This window comes from Vanessa tameamea, chromosome 16 (assembly GCF_037043105.1).
Source record: "Vanessa tameamea isolate UH-Manoa-2023 chromosome 16, ilVanTame1 primary haplotype, whole genome shotgun sequence".
In the NCBI taxonomy this organism is placed as follows: Eukaryota; Metazoa; Arthropoda; class Insecta; order Lepidoptera; family Nymphalidae; genus Vanessa; species Vanessa tameamea.
The window spans coordinates 3,300,180-3,319,245 of NC_087324.1; the positions used below are offsets into that span (position 1 = coordinate 3,300,180).

General features: G+C 30.4%; 1 protein-coding gene across 1 annotated transcript; it reads right to left on the reverse strand.

Moving 5' to 3' along the window:
• Positions 1-1,540: 1,540 nt before the first annotated feature.
• On the reverse strand, positions 1,541-6,388 carry LOC113393985 (mitogen-activated protein kinase 9). The gene is made up of 8 exons (XM_026631136.2): positions 6,118-6,388; positions 4,840-4,941; positions 4,500-4,761; positions 3,963-4,245; positions 3,553-3,660; positions 2,944-3,137; positions 2,622-2,806; positions 1,541-2,493 (listed from the first exon to the last, which is right to left on the reverse strand). The coding sequence occupies exons 2-8, from the start codon at positions 4,906-4,908 to the stop codon at positions 1,549-1,551; spliced, it is 2,046 nt and encodes a 681-aa protein (XP_026486921.2). The 5' UTR covers positions 4,909-4,941; positions 6,118-6,388; the 3' UTR covers positions 1,541-1,548.
• Positions 6,389-19,066: the final 12,678 nt, after the last annotated feature.

Genomic DNA, 19,066 nt, shown 5'->3' on the forward strand with positions numbered 1-19,066 from the left:
AGTCTACATATAAAGTCAAATTACTATCTTGTAATGTTCGTAACCGAAACTAACCGAAACAATCGGATAATCCGAAATAAAATTATTTATAGTATCCGCAACCGTATCTGAAACTGGAAAAAATATTATTTATATATCTGTATTCCGATCCGAAATGACATATACATAACAACCTTGGTTGGAAATATGTATTTCCTACTACTTCTTTTTTATGTGTTAGGTTTGTATTTACTTGGTGGTAAGACTTTGTGCAAGCCCGTCTGAGTAGGTACCATCCACTCATCAGATACTCTATCGCCAAACAACAGTACTCAGTATTGTTGTGTTCTGGTTTGAAGGGTGAGTGAGCCAGTGTAACAGGCACAAGGCACATAACATCTTAATTTCCAAGGTTGGGGGCGCATTGGCCATGTAAGGATTGGTTAATATTTATTACAGCGCCATTGTCTGTTGCCGATGGTGACCATTTACTAGTTCTGGTAGGGTTGATAGGTACGGTGGTCACAAACTACATCTCAACCATATTGTGGCTAATACGATACTGTTCACAACGTTGTTATTGTAATGGAAATTACATCAAACCGGTTTTACTAGGCTTTATAATTCTGACAGAAGATTTAAAATTAAACCGATTCAATTAAAAAACAGCGATCTAACCGGTTCGAAATGTTGCTTGTAGCACGTTTAGGCTCGACAAGCCGAAGCGAGCTGTGCTCGATTTCGTCTTTTTTTATTAGTTTTTAAAATGTAATATGATATAATTCCTAAATAAAACAAAGCTTCTTCTGACGCCTACATCGCAATACATTGTGAGCAAGCTACATATTTACGTATGACCGACATCCAACAACCAACCCAGTAACCCAATCCAATCCAATGACAGAACCGAGTCAACCAATTACCAATGAAGAAGGTTAAAATCTATTTTTTATGGCAACTTTGCAATACGTGTCTTAATTTGATATCAACCTACATTTTCGTATTGATCTTGATCATTTTGTAAGACTTTTGAGTTTTTAAGTAGTGATTTTATACTCTTTGGTTTTTACAACTAACAAGAGGTAATTTTCGTATTTGGAACTGCAGTTATTGGTTATAAATTAAGGTTGTTATTTATTTATGGAGTTTGAACAAAGTTGAGTTTTTATTTAGTTTTATTCATGTAAATAATATTCTTTATAGCAAATAAATATAAGTGTCTTTATTTAGATAAGTTATTTTGATTTTTTAACTATTATAAATGTGTGTAAACATAAAAGTAGTTACATGTATAAATGATTATCAATGGTATAAACGTACAAAGTTTTTATGCGAAATAAAACATATCAAAACATGGTAATAGATCATACATTATTATATTATCTTATTTCTAATATGTACAAATAATAAAATGAATGTTGTATGTGTGCCAATAAGTGTATGCAAAAGTTTAATAATTATACATTAAAACGCAAATAAACTTGGAATATAATAATGATAATACAATAAAAAGACATTTTGACCTATGTATTAAAATAAAAAAATATTTAATATATTATTGAGCAAAAACTATCGTTTATTATTGCGACTTACTTGTGTCACTGACACATTAACTACGTTTCTATTAATTTCTTTCGCATGTGGACTTATTTTTATTTGTCCTTGAACAATGTTTAACATTGAAGTGTATGGACTATCAATTGACTGATTATTTTCAACATTGTTTTCATTTCTTTTATATTTCGTTAATTCACTGCGTCCGTTAACATTTTCGTATACCGAATTTTTCATTGATACGTATGAAGGTGGTGATTGTGTGTTATTTGGTTCCTGAACCTTATGACCTGGGCTGAAACCATTTTGAGTAACGACAGGGTTTGGTTTTGACGGATTGGGATTTTCATTTTCAAGCGGTACATCAATTGTGTTTGTACTTTCAAGCGAGCTATTTCGTGTCACTTGGATACTATTTGATCTTGATGAATTTCCAACAGATTGAAGCGTCGATGTACTTCCTTTTGCATTGTCTAATTCTTTAGAAAATACTTCCTCACTTTTTTGGAATCTTTGAGCGTGAGAAGATAATGGTGTTGTATTTTGTTGAAGTGAAATGGCGCTTAATGATCTACTTGGTGAATAGTTTGAAACTCTATCAATTTGTAAGGTATGTTTGTTATCAGAATGAGATATGGTATTTTTGTTTGTAGTTTCCATAGATCCGTATGCACTGTCTTTGTTCGAACTGAGAGATGAAGATTCATCCTTTACGCCATATCTGCGAACAACATTTGCAGGTGCAACAGGTTCTATATTTTGTACATCATAAGAAAGAGGGTTTTTTTCGGTTGTTCTACTAACTCCTTCAATTATTTCTCCTGTTCTAGGATTAATGTGTTTTTCAGTGTCGAAACGTAGAGTAACTCTGTGACTTTCGTCGATTGGATGGGGTCGTGATCGATCTTCTAATTCAACATCACTATCATCATAAGGTGTAGGTTCTGGTTCATTTTCTTCCTGTAAGAAAAACAATTTAACATTTAAATGTGAACCATCTTTAAAATCAAAAGACATTGTATCCCAGATTGAATATATTCAATACATTATAGTGAAATTAGTCAATATAAATAATTGTTATCACTGACCTCTTCATCAGCTTCTTCAATGACACTGTTTTGAATCCACTCTCGAATCCTCTGCTTCTTCTCGTGACGATCAACTACGGTTTCAATACCATTATCCCTGAAATGTTTGAGTAATATGTTCTTTTCGTTAGGATCGCTGTGAAAACTATACATTGATGGACAAAGCTCATCAATATCTCCTCCAGCTGAAAGTAAATTTTCGTTACTTATTGTACGTTTTTTTGTTCTAAAATAAAGTAGAACAGCAATTGTATTGTATCGATTAACTTGTTTATTCAAAGTCTTATGCATCTTTTACAAAAATTAAATATATAAATATTACCAATACGATCTGTGTATCCTTTTGCCAACCACCGATCCTCAATATATCGCGACAGTTCAATAAAATTGGAAGCTCTTTTTTCAACTCTTGGCTCTACAAACTTCTTGAACATTTTTTGAGCTTTGGAAGACACCATCTTCCATAGTTTAGGTTGTTTTTTTAGAGGATTGGCGCTATTATACCAGTTGAAGTAGCTTAAAAGATACATATATTTTATTCTTAACATCTATGAACATTGCTTTAAATAAAATATCTTGGAGTCGTGGCAAAGATAAATGAGTATTTTGCACAAAGAAAAGTAAAATAACATCCCGCAAATATCTCACTGAAAAGCAAATGCTTCTTCTCCAAAACGGAAGAAGGTTTGGGGTATATATCAAAGCAGTTATTCAATGCGATCGGTATATATACATGAATCAGGATTTCATTTGACACATGCAGGTCTATTCACGTCGGTTTCCTTCAATGTCTATTCACGAGATAAATTAGAAACACAAATGAAGATCATGAAAACTCAGTGGTTTTTGCGTGAATTCAAAAACGCGATCGTCATGAATAACTCTTGTTGGGATTTTAAACTTAATATATATAATTAAACTTAAAGCTTACCTTAAATATCTAGGATCGTCAAAGGCCGCTTTCTGCCAGGGCAAGCAACCCGTTAGGCAAATAAATATAACTACGCCAAATTGCCAAATATCGTGACTTATTAGCGCTCTGGAATTAAAAATAAACACGATGAGTAATTCGTTCTGCTTTTTTTAAGAATTCAATTTCGTGGATATAAGTTATACCAATTCTAATACTATAATTAAATGTTGGGAAAGAGTAACTACTGAGAATTTTTTGCCCGATCTTCTCGTTAGAATCTACATTTCGAACCGTTGCTACCGTTACGTTTAATACAGTTCTAAAGTAAGTAAGTAACAAAATAAAATGACGATTTAAAAGCCAACTTGAATAACGTTAATTTTCATATAACATTTTTTGTTTTAAAATTGTATATAGAAATATATTACTTGTACGTGCTATCCATTGACAGTTTTAATACTTCTGGTGGTGAATAGGGTAACCATTCATTTCTTCTTCTAACTATAGATTGTGCTTTTCTCGTTTCACCGAAATCACACAGTTTTATTCTAGAAAAGTCCGATTTAAATATAAGAATATTGTCTAATTTGACGTCACGATGTACAAGATCTCTTTGATGTAAATGTTCCAAAGCTGCAGCTAATTGTTTTGCAACTCTTTTTGTATGGATTTCTCCTATCCCAGTATCTAGCATATTTGATGTTAAGTCACCTGAAAGAAAAAGTAAAAGCTAATAGAGTATATGAATTGGACATATCTTTCACACAATTTGCCGTCATCACTATCTACGATGTTATATAATTTCGATTTCAACGAAACATCCGTACTGGTCAAAGCAATGTGCATTTATTTTACGTTTGGCCTTTTTCCAATAAAGAGTAAATAGATATATGACTGTGATAATTTGATTGCCACAACAAAACTGAATTTTCTAATAATCCCGATATAAATAAAGAAAATCTTACCTAAAGGTGCATATTCTTGACAAAAAACATAAAAACCAGCAGTCTCAAAGGCAACATCGAATGTAGTTACGATGTTTTTGTGTGCACTTAAATGTAAGCCGTAATGGAATTCTCTGTAAAAATCTCGTATAGATACATAAGGTTTTGGCAATGCCTTTAAAACAATTTCTGTATCAGATGCTCTGTGTTCTACTAAAAGTATTTTTCCAAACCATCCTTCACCAACTATTTGCAGTATATCAAATTCTTCGACCAAACAAACCTAGGAGAATAATGCAAATTTGTTCAGATTAATAATCTTAAGTATAACTTAAGCAAGCAGATTTTAATTTTATCTTACTTTTTCCAATTCAAATTCCCTAATTTTATGTATTGAGCCAGTTAGAGCCCGCCTTGTACCACTATTCATCTTTTAGTTTTCATATGAGTCATTCTTTCTGAACTGAAAATAGAAGAAATGTTTTGTTAATATTGACCTAGTGACCTCGAATCTGCTCCATTATTTCTAAAAGTATTGTTCCATAAGTATTTGAATAAAGATATTTAACGTCGTTCTCATTTCATAAGAAATCGTTGAGTGAATGATCTTGGAATTTTGCCAGAGCATGATGTCTACTCCTGAACCAGACAGCTGTCCTGACGTCACAGTGACATCACTTATCGTTTATACCTCTTGAATGCTTGATTGCTTAAGTAAAATTGCTTTTGGCTTATATGATAGTTGAATTCAAATTATAAATTATCAAAATAGTATTATCGATAATGGCCATTGCGTTTAAGCATTATCAAACATTTACATTTAGTATTTTAATTTCGATCAATATATATATATATATATATATATGCGAGAAAAAAATATTAATTAAGAAAACTTTTAATATTATATATTATTATATGATTTTTTTACACATGTATATTGGATACGTCATATTTTGTATTACCTTTGTCGATAATAACTGTTAAATGTTTGAATTTAATTTAGGAGAAGATACTTAAGTATACGGAAAGAAAAATCAATAAAAACGATATGGCACGGATATAATGATCGCTAATTAGGTCAAGATTATTTGTCTCCAGCATCCGACACAAAAAATATCTTTTATAATAATATAAAAATTACTTATAATAAAAATGAATTTTATGATATATTTTTTTAATAATAAGAAAATCGTTTTAATTCATATATTATAAACACACATCTTAACAAATATAATTACGTACTTTATTTAATTCAGATTTGCAGAAAACATTAGGAACTTGTTTCTCAATAATACGTATATACTATATTTAAAATTTAAAATATTATTTTTATCTCATTTATACATAATCATTTAAATTAAATAAAAACAAAAAATTGATCCAATTTATTATTTTGAATTTTTTTATATACTATATTATTGCAAAGAATAAATATTTTTAATTGGTAAGTATTTGAAGATTTTTTTCAGCCACACTAATTTTAAATGACTGTAGAGGGTATTCAATGAATAAATATCTATCGTTTCTATTTATTTTATATTTCTTTATCTATGGTAACATTTAGTTTTACTAATGTAAAAAAGGAATAAATAAAAACAAAAATATCGAATAATAATATTTTAAAATAATTGTCAATTACCAAATACTAAAGGAAAAATGCCTGGTTACTGTTAAATTAATGGTTCACTTATATTTGGAGTCCATCCAACACTATCACATATGTGTCACATTGCAGTAAAGGGGCTAAATTATATCACTATATACTATCACTCATTAGCACTTCCACATTAGAATTCCGGTTAAAAACGTTTTGTTATATTTCTAGACTTGCGGGTAGGTCGACCGGCGCTTATATTTCAACTGGCGGCGCACACGCAGCGACACCCGGCCGGTTATTTTCGTGCTACGTATACAAGTAAAAATCATTTTATAACTGAAACATAACGATCAACGACCTGATGATTTTTTGTCTAAATTTTGTAAAATATACAAGAGGAGTAACTTTAATTATTTTTATACTCTTTTGAGTTTAAAACCAAGGTTATATCTTGTCACTGATAACATATAAAAGTCTAAGAAAAATCAATACACTTTTTTAAATATAGAAATTTGTCTTCTACTACATTAATTTCTATGAATTAGATTTAGACGTCACAATCAAATCACATTAATTAAAAATGTTTTAATTTATTTTTAGAATGAGCAAATTTCTAGACCTTAAATTGGCAAGGCGCCAATAATTCTAATTTCAATTAGACTTACTTAAGATTCTAATGAGTGAAATATCATAGAATGTTTTATTTGGTCCAAATATTTAAAAAAGCCTATTCGATACTATTGTAAACAATTAATGTACGCTTAAGGTTTTTAACGTAAACAATTTATAAATATCTTCGAGAATCCCTAAGATGCATTAGCAGGTTTTAGGTACTGCAAATAATTACTATTAACTGGATTTACTGTTTCAAGTTTACGTCATATTTAAATTTTCTTCAGTCCCCTTTTAATTTTACACTACTGTTAAAATAAATGTTTTCATATATTTTAACTAAATTCATAAATCGTGTAAAGAAAGAGATATATGTGTAATTTCCTTGCTTTCGTAACCTTGAAGCTAGTCGTAGGCTGCAGTTGCACCTTATAATTGAAAAATATAATAAATGAGTAATTAACTCTTCAGGTTAATTACAAAATAGAATACTGTCTACACTCATGATCTGGATCTGAGTTTACCAATGTTAAATCTTCAGTTAAATTGTAACTAAGGCTTATTAGACTGTTGTCTTTATTATGAGCGAACCACAGGTGCACCTCTATTTCGTTGCTCTGTATATTCTGATTTGTTCGAATACATTTTAGGTACAGGACTAAACGCTTTGATCAAATATTTTTCGAAGAAAGACAGTGTAAATATTGCCAACTTTCAAGTTCCAGGCCTCTACGAAATTATTGACAGAAAAACAATAACGACGAAACGATTAAAACGGCATAACAATCTAAAAATAAGAAAAAAATATAGAGCGACTTTTGCAGGCGCAACAACGATATGGACTATATACATTTTTCTATAACAATTACAATTGTCGATGATTATGTCAAATGTCGTTCTGTCACTGTCATTTATAAATCTATGGATGTTGACAGTTAAAATTTGTTTGTTGTGGTACTACATATTATTTTAAGTTTTTAATAATAAGTTGAAACGTTTTTTTTAGAGTAGCAAAACCTTTGTCATATTAATCGATCGTCGTATCTTAGCCTTTAGGTAAGTTAATATTTAATCTACTAGTGGTGACCTTCGACTACTTTTAGGTTACCTATGTTCCAAAATGTTCGACAACATTTGTTGCTTCAAAATACTAGTGTTTGCATTTACATATTTCTAGATATTTACAATCATATATTTTGTTGTAATTTTAAATATGCTAAGATAGGAATACAATACAAATACAATACATAAAATAATTTTCTTTATTATAAGTCAGTCAGTCATTATTTACTAAAATTATTTTTATAATACAAATAAAAAATATTTTATTTTTAAATAAAATATCTCTCAAAGATATAGGTATAATAGCTATCAATTTATTGTATTGAACATGTTATGTTGGGCTAAGTTGTCAACAACATTAAAACAGTCAGCCACTGTTCATCATTGGCCAATGATACGTTTTAATTATTAGTCTACATTTTACCAATTTTTACTATACACAGGTAGAATAATAGAATTTTCATTAAAATTTATTGTTTTGAACATTTTTTTATGAATCTTGCATTATGATTATCATCTTGCTGTTTTCTATAAAATACAATGTCAAAAAGATTTTAAGAAAATACAAGCTAAGAAAAATATCTACAATAAGTGAATCATTTTTCAAAATATTTATTTTTTAGGCAAACATATTATATTCAGTCAGTAACAAAAATAATTATTAGAGAATTTATATATGTATAACCAACAAAATGGTTTTAAGTTTTTCAACAAAATTTTTGTTTAATTAATTTAACAACATAACCCATTATGCATTGTTGTTAGTTACAGTTGTTAGGCTTTGATAAAAAATAATAAAAGACTATTTATAAGATATAAGTCATTATTAAACAAAAGACTGAAATGAGATTTAAGTAAATTAAAAAAAAAAAAATTGCGATATTTTAATCTGTATCATCATTATGATACTTTTGTATTATATCTGTGTTGCTTGTATCTTAAAAGCCTATAAGAACCATAGAAGAATTAAAGACAAATAAATAACTTTAACAACAAATTCATGTGATAAATAGAGAAAATTGGATGAAGAAATTTGAATGTTGTTTTGAATGTCGCTAAAATTGTTATTGGTTCTGTGGAAGTACAATTAAAGTAGATATTTAAGAAGTTAAGCATAATAGTGTTGCATTATAAATAAATATATATGTATTAACTATTCAAGAACTAACCTTAATGTTGTCCTGCATAATATATCAGAGCAGTAAATCTAAGGTTTGTAAGGCTTGTGTACATTTATTCTTCTTGCCATTGGAATACTTTACACTCGAATCAACCTTGACATTTGACTCTGATTGCACTTAAAAGAGTTTCACTTCAAAATTGACTGAGTGTATATGGATCCGGATGTATGTAAATCTCATAATCCAATTTATGATGACTATTTATGTGTCTGACGAGGAATGTTTATCAATTTAATTTGCAATGTGCTTTGATCTTAGTTGTGCCAAAATATGCCATTTTGTCGCCAGATTTATATTATTATGTTTCCTTTGCCTCTAATTACTGACTTTGTAATCAGAAAATCAGAAACATTTTTTTCATTTCTTCGCCTTAATTGATGTTACATATAATATTAATCTTTTTCAAATAAACATCGTAATCATTTTAAGCGTTGATAGAAGTGACGTTTATTCTAAATCAGTAGTACCACAGTACAGTCGGATCACTTGGGTCTATCCTGATTGTATTTTAATATCCGTCACCCGTCCGCTTCGCCAAGTATTAAATAAAAAAAGTAGAAACATAGAAATTCAAAATCAAAATTAAAATATACTTTATTCAAGTAGACTTTACTTTACAATTCTGTAAAATACGGCACAAAAGTGCGTACACAGGTTCGGAATGAAGATTATACAGGTAAGACCATGAAATAAAAAAAAAAACAAAAAGCACCATATCCGGACAGTTCCGTGGTTTTCAAGTGATTGATGCACAAAGAAAAAAATGTTGTTATGTATATAATATAGAAAATTTATTGATGTTTTGTTATAAAATGTTGTTATAATGTGTTACAATCTTAATTGTGCCCGTAAGATCAGGATCAGAATCAGAATCAGAATGTTAAAATATTATCTCCAAACAGAATTGGTGTACTTTACTCTTTATTATACTGGTACTTCAGATAACTTTACAAGTCGCATTTTGCATTTAGTTGTTTGACGGCTGCAGTTTATCACTCTGTGTAACAAGTTTTTCGTTGCATTTTACGTTAAAGTAGTTTAAATTGCATCCTGGTGTTAACAGACCTCGTTACTAAAGCAATAGTAGACCGCCCACAGACAACTCGGGTAACTCACCATCATATCGTAAAAACAAAAGCAAGCTTTAGGAAAAAAGCCCTGTTTGAAATGGTACGAGCGTTTCTTTTTTTGGGTTTTAGTTCTAAAATATTTTTATTAATTGATCATCGGAAATTGGTACCGAGCTATATTCCCGCATAGGTTGAATTGTTTAAATAAGTTATCATTAAGATGTTATTATAATTTGATTTTCAGTTCGTATCTGTAAATACTACCTATTCCAATGGAAGTAGGAAAAAAGATAAACAAACCTTAGATTTACGCATTTCATGCGATTTGCTAATAACTCAGCTATATTGTGCACTACTAGGAGTTTATGATTAATATATCTTTATATATAATACAACACTATTACACTTAACTACTTATTTCCACTTTTATTTTACTTCAAAAATTCCGATAACAGTTTCGTTGACGATCAAAACGCCATTTTTTCGGAAATCCATTGTGAATATCATAGATTAATCAAGCTCTCGACCAATGATATCGCGTCCGTTTGCTGTTATATGTTGTTTATTTGGCTTTTATCGTGTTATGGTTGGAATAGAGTATACATATTAACTTACCTTTAGCTTTATTACCTGAATCGGAGAAGGCGTACAAAGTAAACAAATCTTAGTTTTGCTAATTGTATTGTAATAAACTTTGCTATATTGTGCAAGTTAAACATTTCAGTAATATATCTTTATTTATAATCTAATTCTTTATTTAAAACACTATTTAATTTAGCTACTTATTATCCAATTGAATTTTCCTTTAAAAACTTCGGATGAATAGGTTACATACATACCTTTTTATTTATTAAGACAAACATACCTTTTTATTTACTAAGAAGATACCTAATATGTATTTTTTTGACATTTTCATTTCATTTTCCTTTTAATATCTTCGATTCAATATAAATATTGAAAAACGGGGAAGTTTTTTTGGTTAATCTCGTTAATCTCAGGAACTATCGGTCCGATTTGAAAAAATATTTGCATTAGTTTACTGAGGAAGGTTATAATTTATACGCTATACATATAAGAATAGCTTCTTAGAAGAGGGTCAGTAAATATAACCTTCAAAGTGAAACAATCTATCAAACTGTATGAAACAGGCATGTATATTCGAGATATATCATCACTTACAACATGAGGCTTTGTGCAAGCCCGTCTGGGTAGGTATTCCCTCATCATATATTCTACCCCTAAGCAGTAACAGTATTTTTGTATTGTGTATGAGCCAACTAAATACAAGTAACAACGTGTATAAGGGACATAATCTCTCAGTTCTCAAGGTTGTTGGCGCATTGGGGATGAAATTTCTTACAGCGCCAATGTTTATGGGCAGCGGTTACCACTTACTGTCAGGTGGCTCATTTACCGCCTAATAATGGGCTAAAAAAATAAAAAGATTCAAAATTACTAGCAATATGTATTTTGTATTGATTTTATTTAAAATTGATTTATGATAATAATCTGTTAGATGACGCCAGTTTAGAACTGGGTATGATATAAGTTTGGTTTTAGTTTAAATTAAATATAATATATATGCTAAATGTATATAGAGTAAATAAGGGAAGTGCTGAGCCTCTAAGGACTCTTTTTTTTTTTTTTTAGGATAAGCTTGAAAGATAATTCTACTGCGGTGTTATAATGCCAGTTGGTGAATTGCTTTAGAGATTGGTTGTAACTTATATATGTAAGAAACACTATCGGCAAATATAAACAAAATATCAAGATTTATAAGGCAATAGTAGTCTATAACAGTGGGCAAACCCTACACTTAACTTAAATTAATGAAAGTATAATAAAATAATATCCATCGCGTATTGAAGTTCTAAATAGGTCCCATATTGTGCAAAGCTCATGATTCAATATTTATCATATCGAACGGTGCGGACGTATTATATGACGTTTGAATTGCATCACGTGTCGATAAATACATGTCTACTTAAATCGTCGACAAGGCGGCGATATGCATTGCTTATGAAAATCACGTTGACATTTGTGTAATAGTCATGAAACTACTTTCTTGTTAAATGGTAAAAGATACCTGAAAGACAAATGACCTTATTAACGTCTTTTAGTGGTGTTTAGTTAAACATTGAATCCTCTTTTTTTCTGTCGTATATTTTACCTTCGTAAAACCATTGTTGAACACAATAACATCCCTTATAGCAACCGGTCTGGATATTAGTGGTATTTTGCTGTCCTGTGTTTCAGCACGTAAAACCGATTGTATTGAGCTTGAACTTTTTCCGTGGTCGTGTCAGAATTGTGGTCCCATCGGCCTTCGGGCAATGCACGTCTCGGGGCTCCTTTAATCTTTTCTAACTTCCTAGGTATTCTATAACTCTATTCAAATAGGAGATATATTTGTCTTTACAATTTCATTGGTCAGTAGAACATCGTGATCATCATTATATAGCCAATCTTACTTTATCTTACTCGTGAGCCTAAATATATCAATCGAGAATATAAATGTAATTTAGTTGTTTCCTTATATGTAAAACATTTATAATTAATACATAGTTAATATTCGTTGATAGTTTCGCATTAACGAAGTACCTAATGTTTGTGTATACCTTTTTCTATCTTCGTATAGGCTATGTTATTTATAACAGCCATTAAGTAGCTATTGCATATTCAATTGTCTTGAAATGTCAACGTGTAAGCTGAATTGCTATACAGGCTCAGACTTGGAACCCTGTTCTCGGCATTAATATTTTAATGTGCACGCTTTGACCTCTTATATAAGTACGCGCAGAGCTTCGACCATCATTATCATTCATACATACGTAATAGGACAAGTGACGAATGAATGATATATTGTGATTTTATTTTCAAGAATAATTATTTTACCGACTTACAAAATTGGTAGGACGCTTTAAATAAAAATTAACAACTCGTCTTGGGAGTTTACCACCAATAATTTAATAAGTAAATCGGCTTATAAACAGAATGAATTATTTGTTTCGATGAAGAAATATCTCACTACCCACATACGCTTTGATATAATGAAACTACAAAATGCAGCATGACTCAAATATTTCATATTTCATACACTCAATAAAGATATAACTTTTTATTCTGATAGTTTATATCGAATTTATGTTAGATAGTTATTTAAAAAAAAATACGCAGAACCGCTGACCTTGTTCTGGTCATCGGCTCTGCTATAGTTATAATAATTTTATGTTTATACTGAAAAGTAACTTTAAGACTTTATCGACGGCATTTATTTAAAAATAAAAAGGTGAGTATTGACAAAAACAAGCAATAGTTCAAAATAGTTAGTTCTATTTAATCAACAGAGCTTTTTCTTATTTAACTAACATAGATTTTACTTACAATGTCTTCTCCTCCGAAGTCGGTAGCAAAGTGTCTACCGTACTTAAATCAACCCTCTTTTATTAAATTGCCCGGCCCCCCAGAGGCGGACATCAACAACAAAAACACTTCATTATTAAACAAGCGGATGTTATAAAATCACTGTATTAGAAAATGGTTTGGCAATTCTTTTTATAAAACAATTCATAATTTTAAATGAAAATATTTAAAAGTAATTTAAACCGAATTGCAGTAGCATTATCTAATTAGTAACTAAATAATGAATTTTAACAATTCATTTACACGATTAATCAATTCTTATATTTTTTGCGCATTAATGTTCTCGCAGTCGATCGATTATTATATTTATAGACATATAAGCTATGTATCGAGTCTGCAGATTCCATGGTCTAGGGCTTGAACTTCCAGGTGGGGCTAGTTAAATGTTATTAGGTTTTTGTGTCGAGAAATTTTCAGTAGCGGCTCGGAATTTGGAACTTCGTGTTTTCACTCTCGAACCTCTGGAAGCAATATCACTAGTCCTGTGCCTGAACACTTTGCCGACCCTTTGTACCCTATATTCATTATATTATGACAAAACTTCATAAGCGAGCTTTACTTTTGTATGAAAGAGCCGTTGTACAGTGTTATTTGATGTAAACGCTTAGAATGTGTTTAAAAATATAAATTTGAAAAATAGCATGAGAAAATAGTTGATAGTACGTAATTATTATCATTGTGTGACTGATGACTGCGGTGACAGATATCACTAGCAATGATTACATTGCAATTATTGTATATGATTAATATACCTATGTATATTGGTGGAAATGAGTAACTACTGAGTTTCTTGCAGATTCTTCTCAGTATAATCGACATTTCAAACCGATAATAAATTAATGAAACGTATTCTATTAAATTTGCGACCTTTACCCTTTTCGTGTTAATATGTGTGTGTGTGTGTGTGTTATATAATGTGACGTCGCAGTGTTAAATACGTCCCTGTGATTGCTGATTCGTGTGATTGCGTTTATAATATTTAATTATTCTCATCAACATAATTAAATCATAACTTGTTTTGAGCAATTGTATTAAAAAAATTAAATCAGAATTATAAAATCCTTATAATAGTGTTATTATTTAAAAGCTACATTTATTATGTAATATACTAAAAACTTGATTGTGTCCGTGCTACTCAAAGTCCAGTAGCCGTTTTATATATATAGATATTTCTATTAACCATAAAATGTGTAGATTAAGTAATTATTTAAGCGCAATCACCGTCGTCGACACGTCATCAATTAAACCTACCTCTAGTAAATACAGTCTAATTAATTCGCTCCTCCTTCACCGTTAGTTAATCTACTGTTTGACGGTAAAAGTTGCCAATTAAATGGATTTAAGATAAAGTGAGTAGAATGTTCAGTGTGCAGCTTCCGTGTTCTACTGGGTGCCATTGTTGGCTTACTGTTTTGCAGAAGATTACTTTTAACGGTTCATTTACAAATTGTTAGTCTTGTGACTTTTGAGCCGAGCGATGTGTTGTTTTTTTATCAAGGAATTTATTTAGAATATAATATTAAGGATTTACTTGTCTTGGAATAAACTATTAAGTAATACGATTATATGGGATCTATGGTTTATTTTTTCAGAATATTTTTTTTTCAAATTCTTTAAGGATTTTGAATTTAAAAATTTATAGTCATCATTACAGAGACATTAGCTCTGTAAAAATATTAAGCAGTTTTTATATTGCCAATGAACTTTAGGAACTGAGCACTTGGGAGATGCTATGTCCCTTATGCTTGTAGTTAACACTGGATCAACCTTCAAACCGGAACACAACAATACTAAGAATTGCTGCTATTTGACGGTACGATATATGATGAGTACTTATCCAGACGGTCTTGCACTTGGGCATCAGTAGCTGAATGAAATTATAAAGCCTTTAATGATTTTTCAAATTACTAAGAAAATCATCAAAAAAGGCTGTTTTACGTACATCGCTATCATTATACTTAACTTTGATTACATTACGAGTTAAACAACTTTCATAGTCTATGGGTTACTTCTACTCGTATATATGTATTACAGAACAGTTTGAAGTCTGCCAAGGTCAAAGAATATACCTACGGCTATGTTAAAACAATAAAATATTATGGTTGAAATATACACAAGTACATTCTGAGTTAATAGCTTTTTAAACAAGACCTTCAGCAAAAATAATAAAGAAAGTTGATAGCAGTATCATACAAAAAAAGAAAAAAAATGCTACATATACATCTATAGAGCAATAATTTATGAATATTTTCATAAGAAAGTACTACGAACTCCCATTTCTTATATACTTAAACGCACCGTTTTGCTTACAGCTGGGATAAAGAATGAGCCGAGATGGCCCAGTGGTTAGAACGCGTGCATCTTAACCGATGATTTCGGGTTCAAAACCAGGCAGGCACCACTGAATTTTCATGTGCTTAATTTGTGTTTATAATGCATCTCGTGCTCGGCGGTGAAGGAAAACATCGTGAGGAAACCTGCATGTGTCTAATTTCAACGAAATTCTGCCACATGTGTATTCCACCAACCCGCATTGGAGCAGCGTGGTGGAATATGCTCCATACCTTCTCCTCAACGGGAGAGGAGGCCTTAACCCAGCAGTGGGAAATTTACAGGCTGATTATGTTTTATTATGGGATAAAGAATTAGGTCCTTTCATTTTCAATGTAAACAATTTTTAAGCATCATATTTGAATTACAGTTTCAATTTTTTTTTGATTGTTCGAGAATTTAAATGACGTCAATGTACAAATATTTAAAATACTGTGAATTTATAGTTTGCCGTTTCTTTGACAAATAAAATAGAATTTGGTTATCAGGTACCTACTTCAAAGCTGATTTCATATACTTAGTTCTAAGTATCTTATCACAAAACCAAAGTATTTTTTCTTACAAAATTATTTTCATATGACTAAGCGACGCGAATGAATTCTTATAATTTGAAATTTATTTTCAAATATATAAAAGTACATACTGATCTTAGTAATTTTTGTTAGTTTTTTTTTCTGTTTTTTTTTTATATGAAATTGCATATCAGTCTAATCCGATTGATATGCAAGTTTCATATTATTTCCGTTCATAATTTCCGGTCAGACATTGGCTGAATAGGGCCTACGTAAAATATCCCTTTTTTTATAAAGTAAACTCTAAATACTTGAAGCTCAATTATTTTACTCGACATTTGTAGGTCTCCAAAATGTCTTCAGAATTAACGACGTTATATAAATAACGACAAATTTAGTTTAATTATCACAAAAAAATTATCCTCATCAAAATATAATAGCATATTAATTGTAGATGTTTTACTTTGATAAACTCTTTCAAATTTTAAAATCAAATTAGTATTTTTTTTTAAAAGCGGTGCGCTTTTTGTCATGCTTTAATACAGGCGAATTGATCGTAAGACGAATGTTTTATCATTGTTTAAAAAATTACACCTGACAGATGTATAATAAGACAGGTAATTAATATACATAACATGCAAAAATTAACATATTGCCGTTCCTTTGGACACTATGGAGGTCTACACTAAGTTGCGAATATTTCTATCGTTTCAAAGCTTAATTACTGTAGGCGAGATACGGTCAGCAGTTTATATGGAAAGCAGCGAACAATCCATCGTGTCCCGTATTGCCTCGTGTGGCCCGTTAGCTAGATGCACGGCCCGCGGTACTACGACGATTTAATTAAAGTATTGTGCGCTCGCCGACATTAACGTGCCGTTCCAATACAGTTAAAGGGAAGCTATCGCGAGAAAAGTAAAAATGTTTTTTATATCCTTATTAAAAATGTAAAACGCCAGCTACTAAGTACACCTGTTAAGAATGAAGTTTCACTTCCCCGTAACCATACGTATAGAATCGATGTTTTTTTAATTCGACCTCGTATAAGTCTAATTTCGTTCAAAAGAGATTCACTTCAAGAAGGTTTTTATTTTCCATACAAGAGGAGATTTTGTCTACTAGCAAATATTTTGTAGCTTTTAATGGTTATTGTATGGTGCTATTACATATGAGATTTATTTATGATATACATTTTTTAGCCTTAAGTATTGTATAATTAATTGGAAATGTTTACAATTTCTTATAATTTTAATGAATAAACTCATTTTTGTGGTGAAATTTTTTATAAGCTCGTATTTGTATTTTATATCATCCTTAGATGATATTCGTAGAATACGATGCTTTAAATTTATTATATTTACAAATACATGTATATTTTATCTTTACTAGATGAACTTAAAATTTTATGAGTTTAGAAGACGAAATGGGCACAGATTTTTTTCTGGCTCTATTAATCGCACTTTTTAAATGAGTTTTTAGATTTAAAACCTTTTGTAAACAATAACACATACAACTCACTTGTCAAAAGCGATTGCTGTGACTTGAAAAAAAAATATGAAATATTATTTTTTTCAATGTCTAAGTTTTACTTTAAAGCAAGTCATGAATTCATGTACAATGTCGTGTACTTTAAAGTTATTAAGATACCTTCTTCGCTTTAATAGCAAACGCTCGATAAGGTATTATGCGCCATTATTATACAGAGCTCTTAGGTTTCGGGAACACAAACTCTCGTCAATTAAGGTATCGCAGAAACTCATCTTCTACCCATGCTGCAGTAAACCTATACGGCACAATGGAATAATGAGACATTGGACAAACCTCGCCTAGATAGTTCGTCGCTAGATGAAATGTCCACATGCGGACTCTAATAGATTTTAATGGCAACTTTGATTGGACGATTGGTTTTCAGACTCAGGGAAATTCTGTTTATGGACTTTGACCATTTTTAGTATATGTCATCTACTCATTTAAATAGATTGTTATCAACAATTTATTTTGATTCTTCCTTTTGAGACAATTCAAGATTTCAATGTTCTTTATTTAAATATATATATATATACGTTGTCTGCTAAATGTATTTAGATAAGAACAAATTAATCGATAACATTTTCGCGCAATGATTTGTTAGAACGCCATTTAGTTCCTTAACATTAATAAATACGCGTGAGTTAAATATTGTGTCTGTTTGTGTTATAAATAATTTGCTAAGAGAAATTCGAATGTTATCTGTAATTAATTGAACATTGGCGATAAAATTCTTCATTGCACCACCTCAGGAATTACCACGTACTAACTAGTTTCTGAATGTTGTGGGAAATTGCTAATGAGCTAGATAATTAAAGGGCTGTTGGAGAAAATTGCCACGAACTAAGCGATTTATATTAAACAGCGACGGTGCTCACATATATCAATATAAACTTGATTATTATCTACGCTCTATAATTTTATAGCCGAGCAAGAGTTTTTGAGAGATTATTATACGAATTATGTACTGAACTACTCCTATGTCATTATTTTAATTTGTTCTGAATGTTGTTTGAATTCGTGTAATGACCGAATTTTTCGAATGTTTTATTTTCCGAACTATGTCATCGGCAACTATTATATGTATTTCATCAGTTTTTTTTATGGAATTAGGTGCATAGTTTGTTTCTGTTTAGACAAGCAATTCTTTTGTCTTTAAATCTCATCATTTTATCTCGATGATTTTCTCTTTGTCACATTACATTAGCGAAGTTATCTATCTCTCAAAAAAGGGTATTAAAAAATATAACAGTGCCGGGCTAGTCTCCACTCC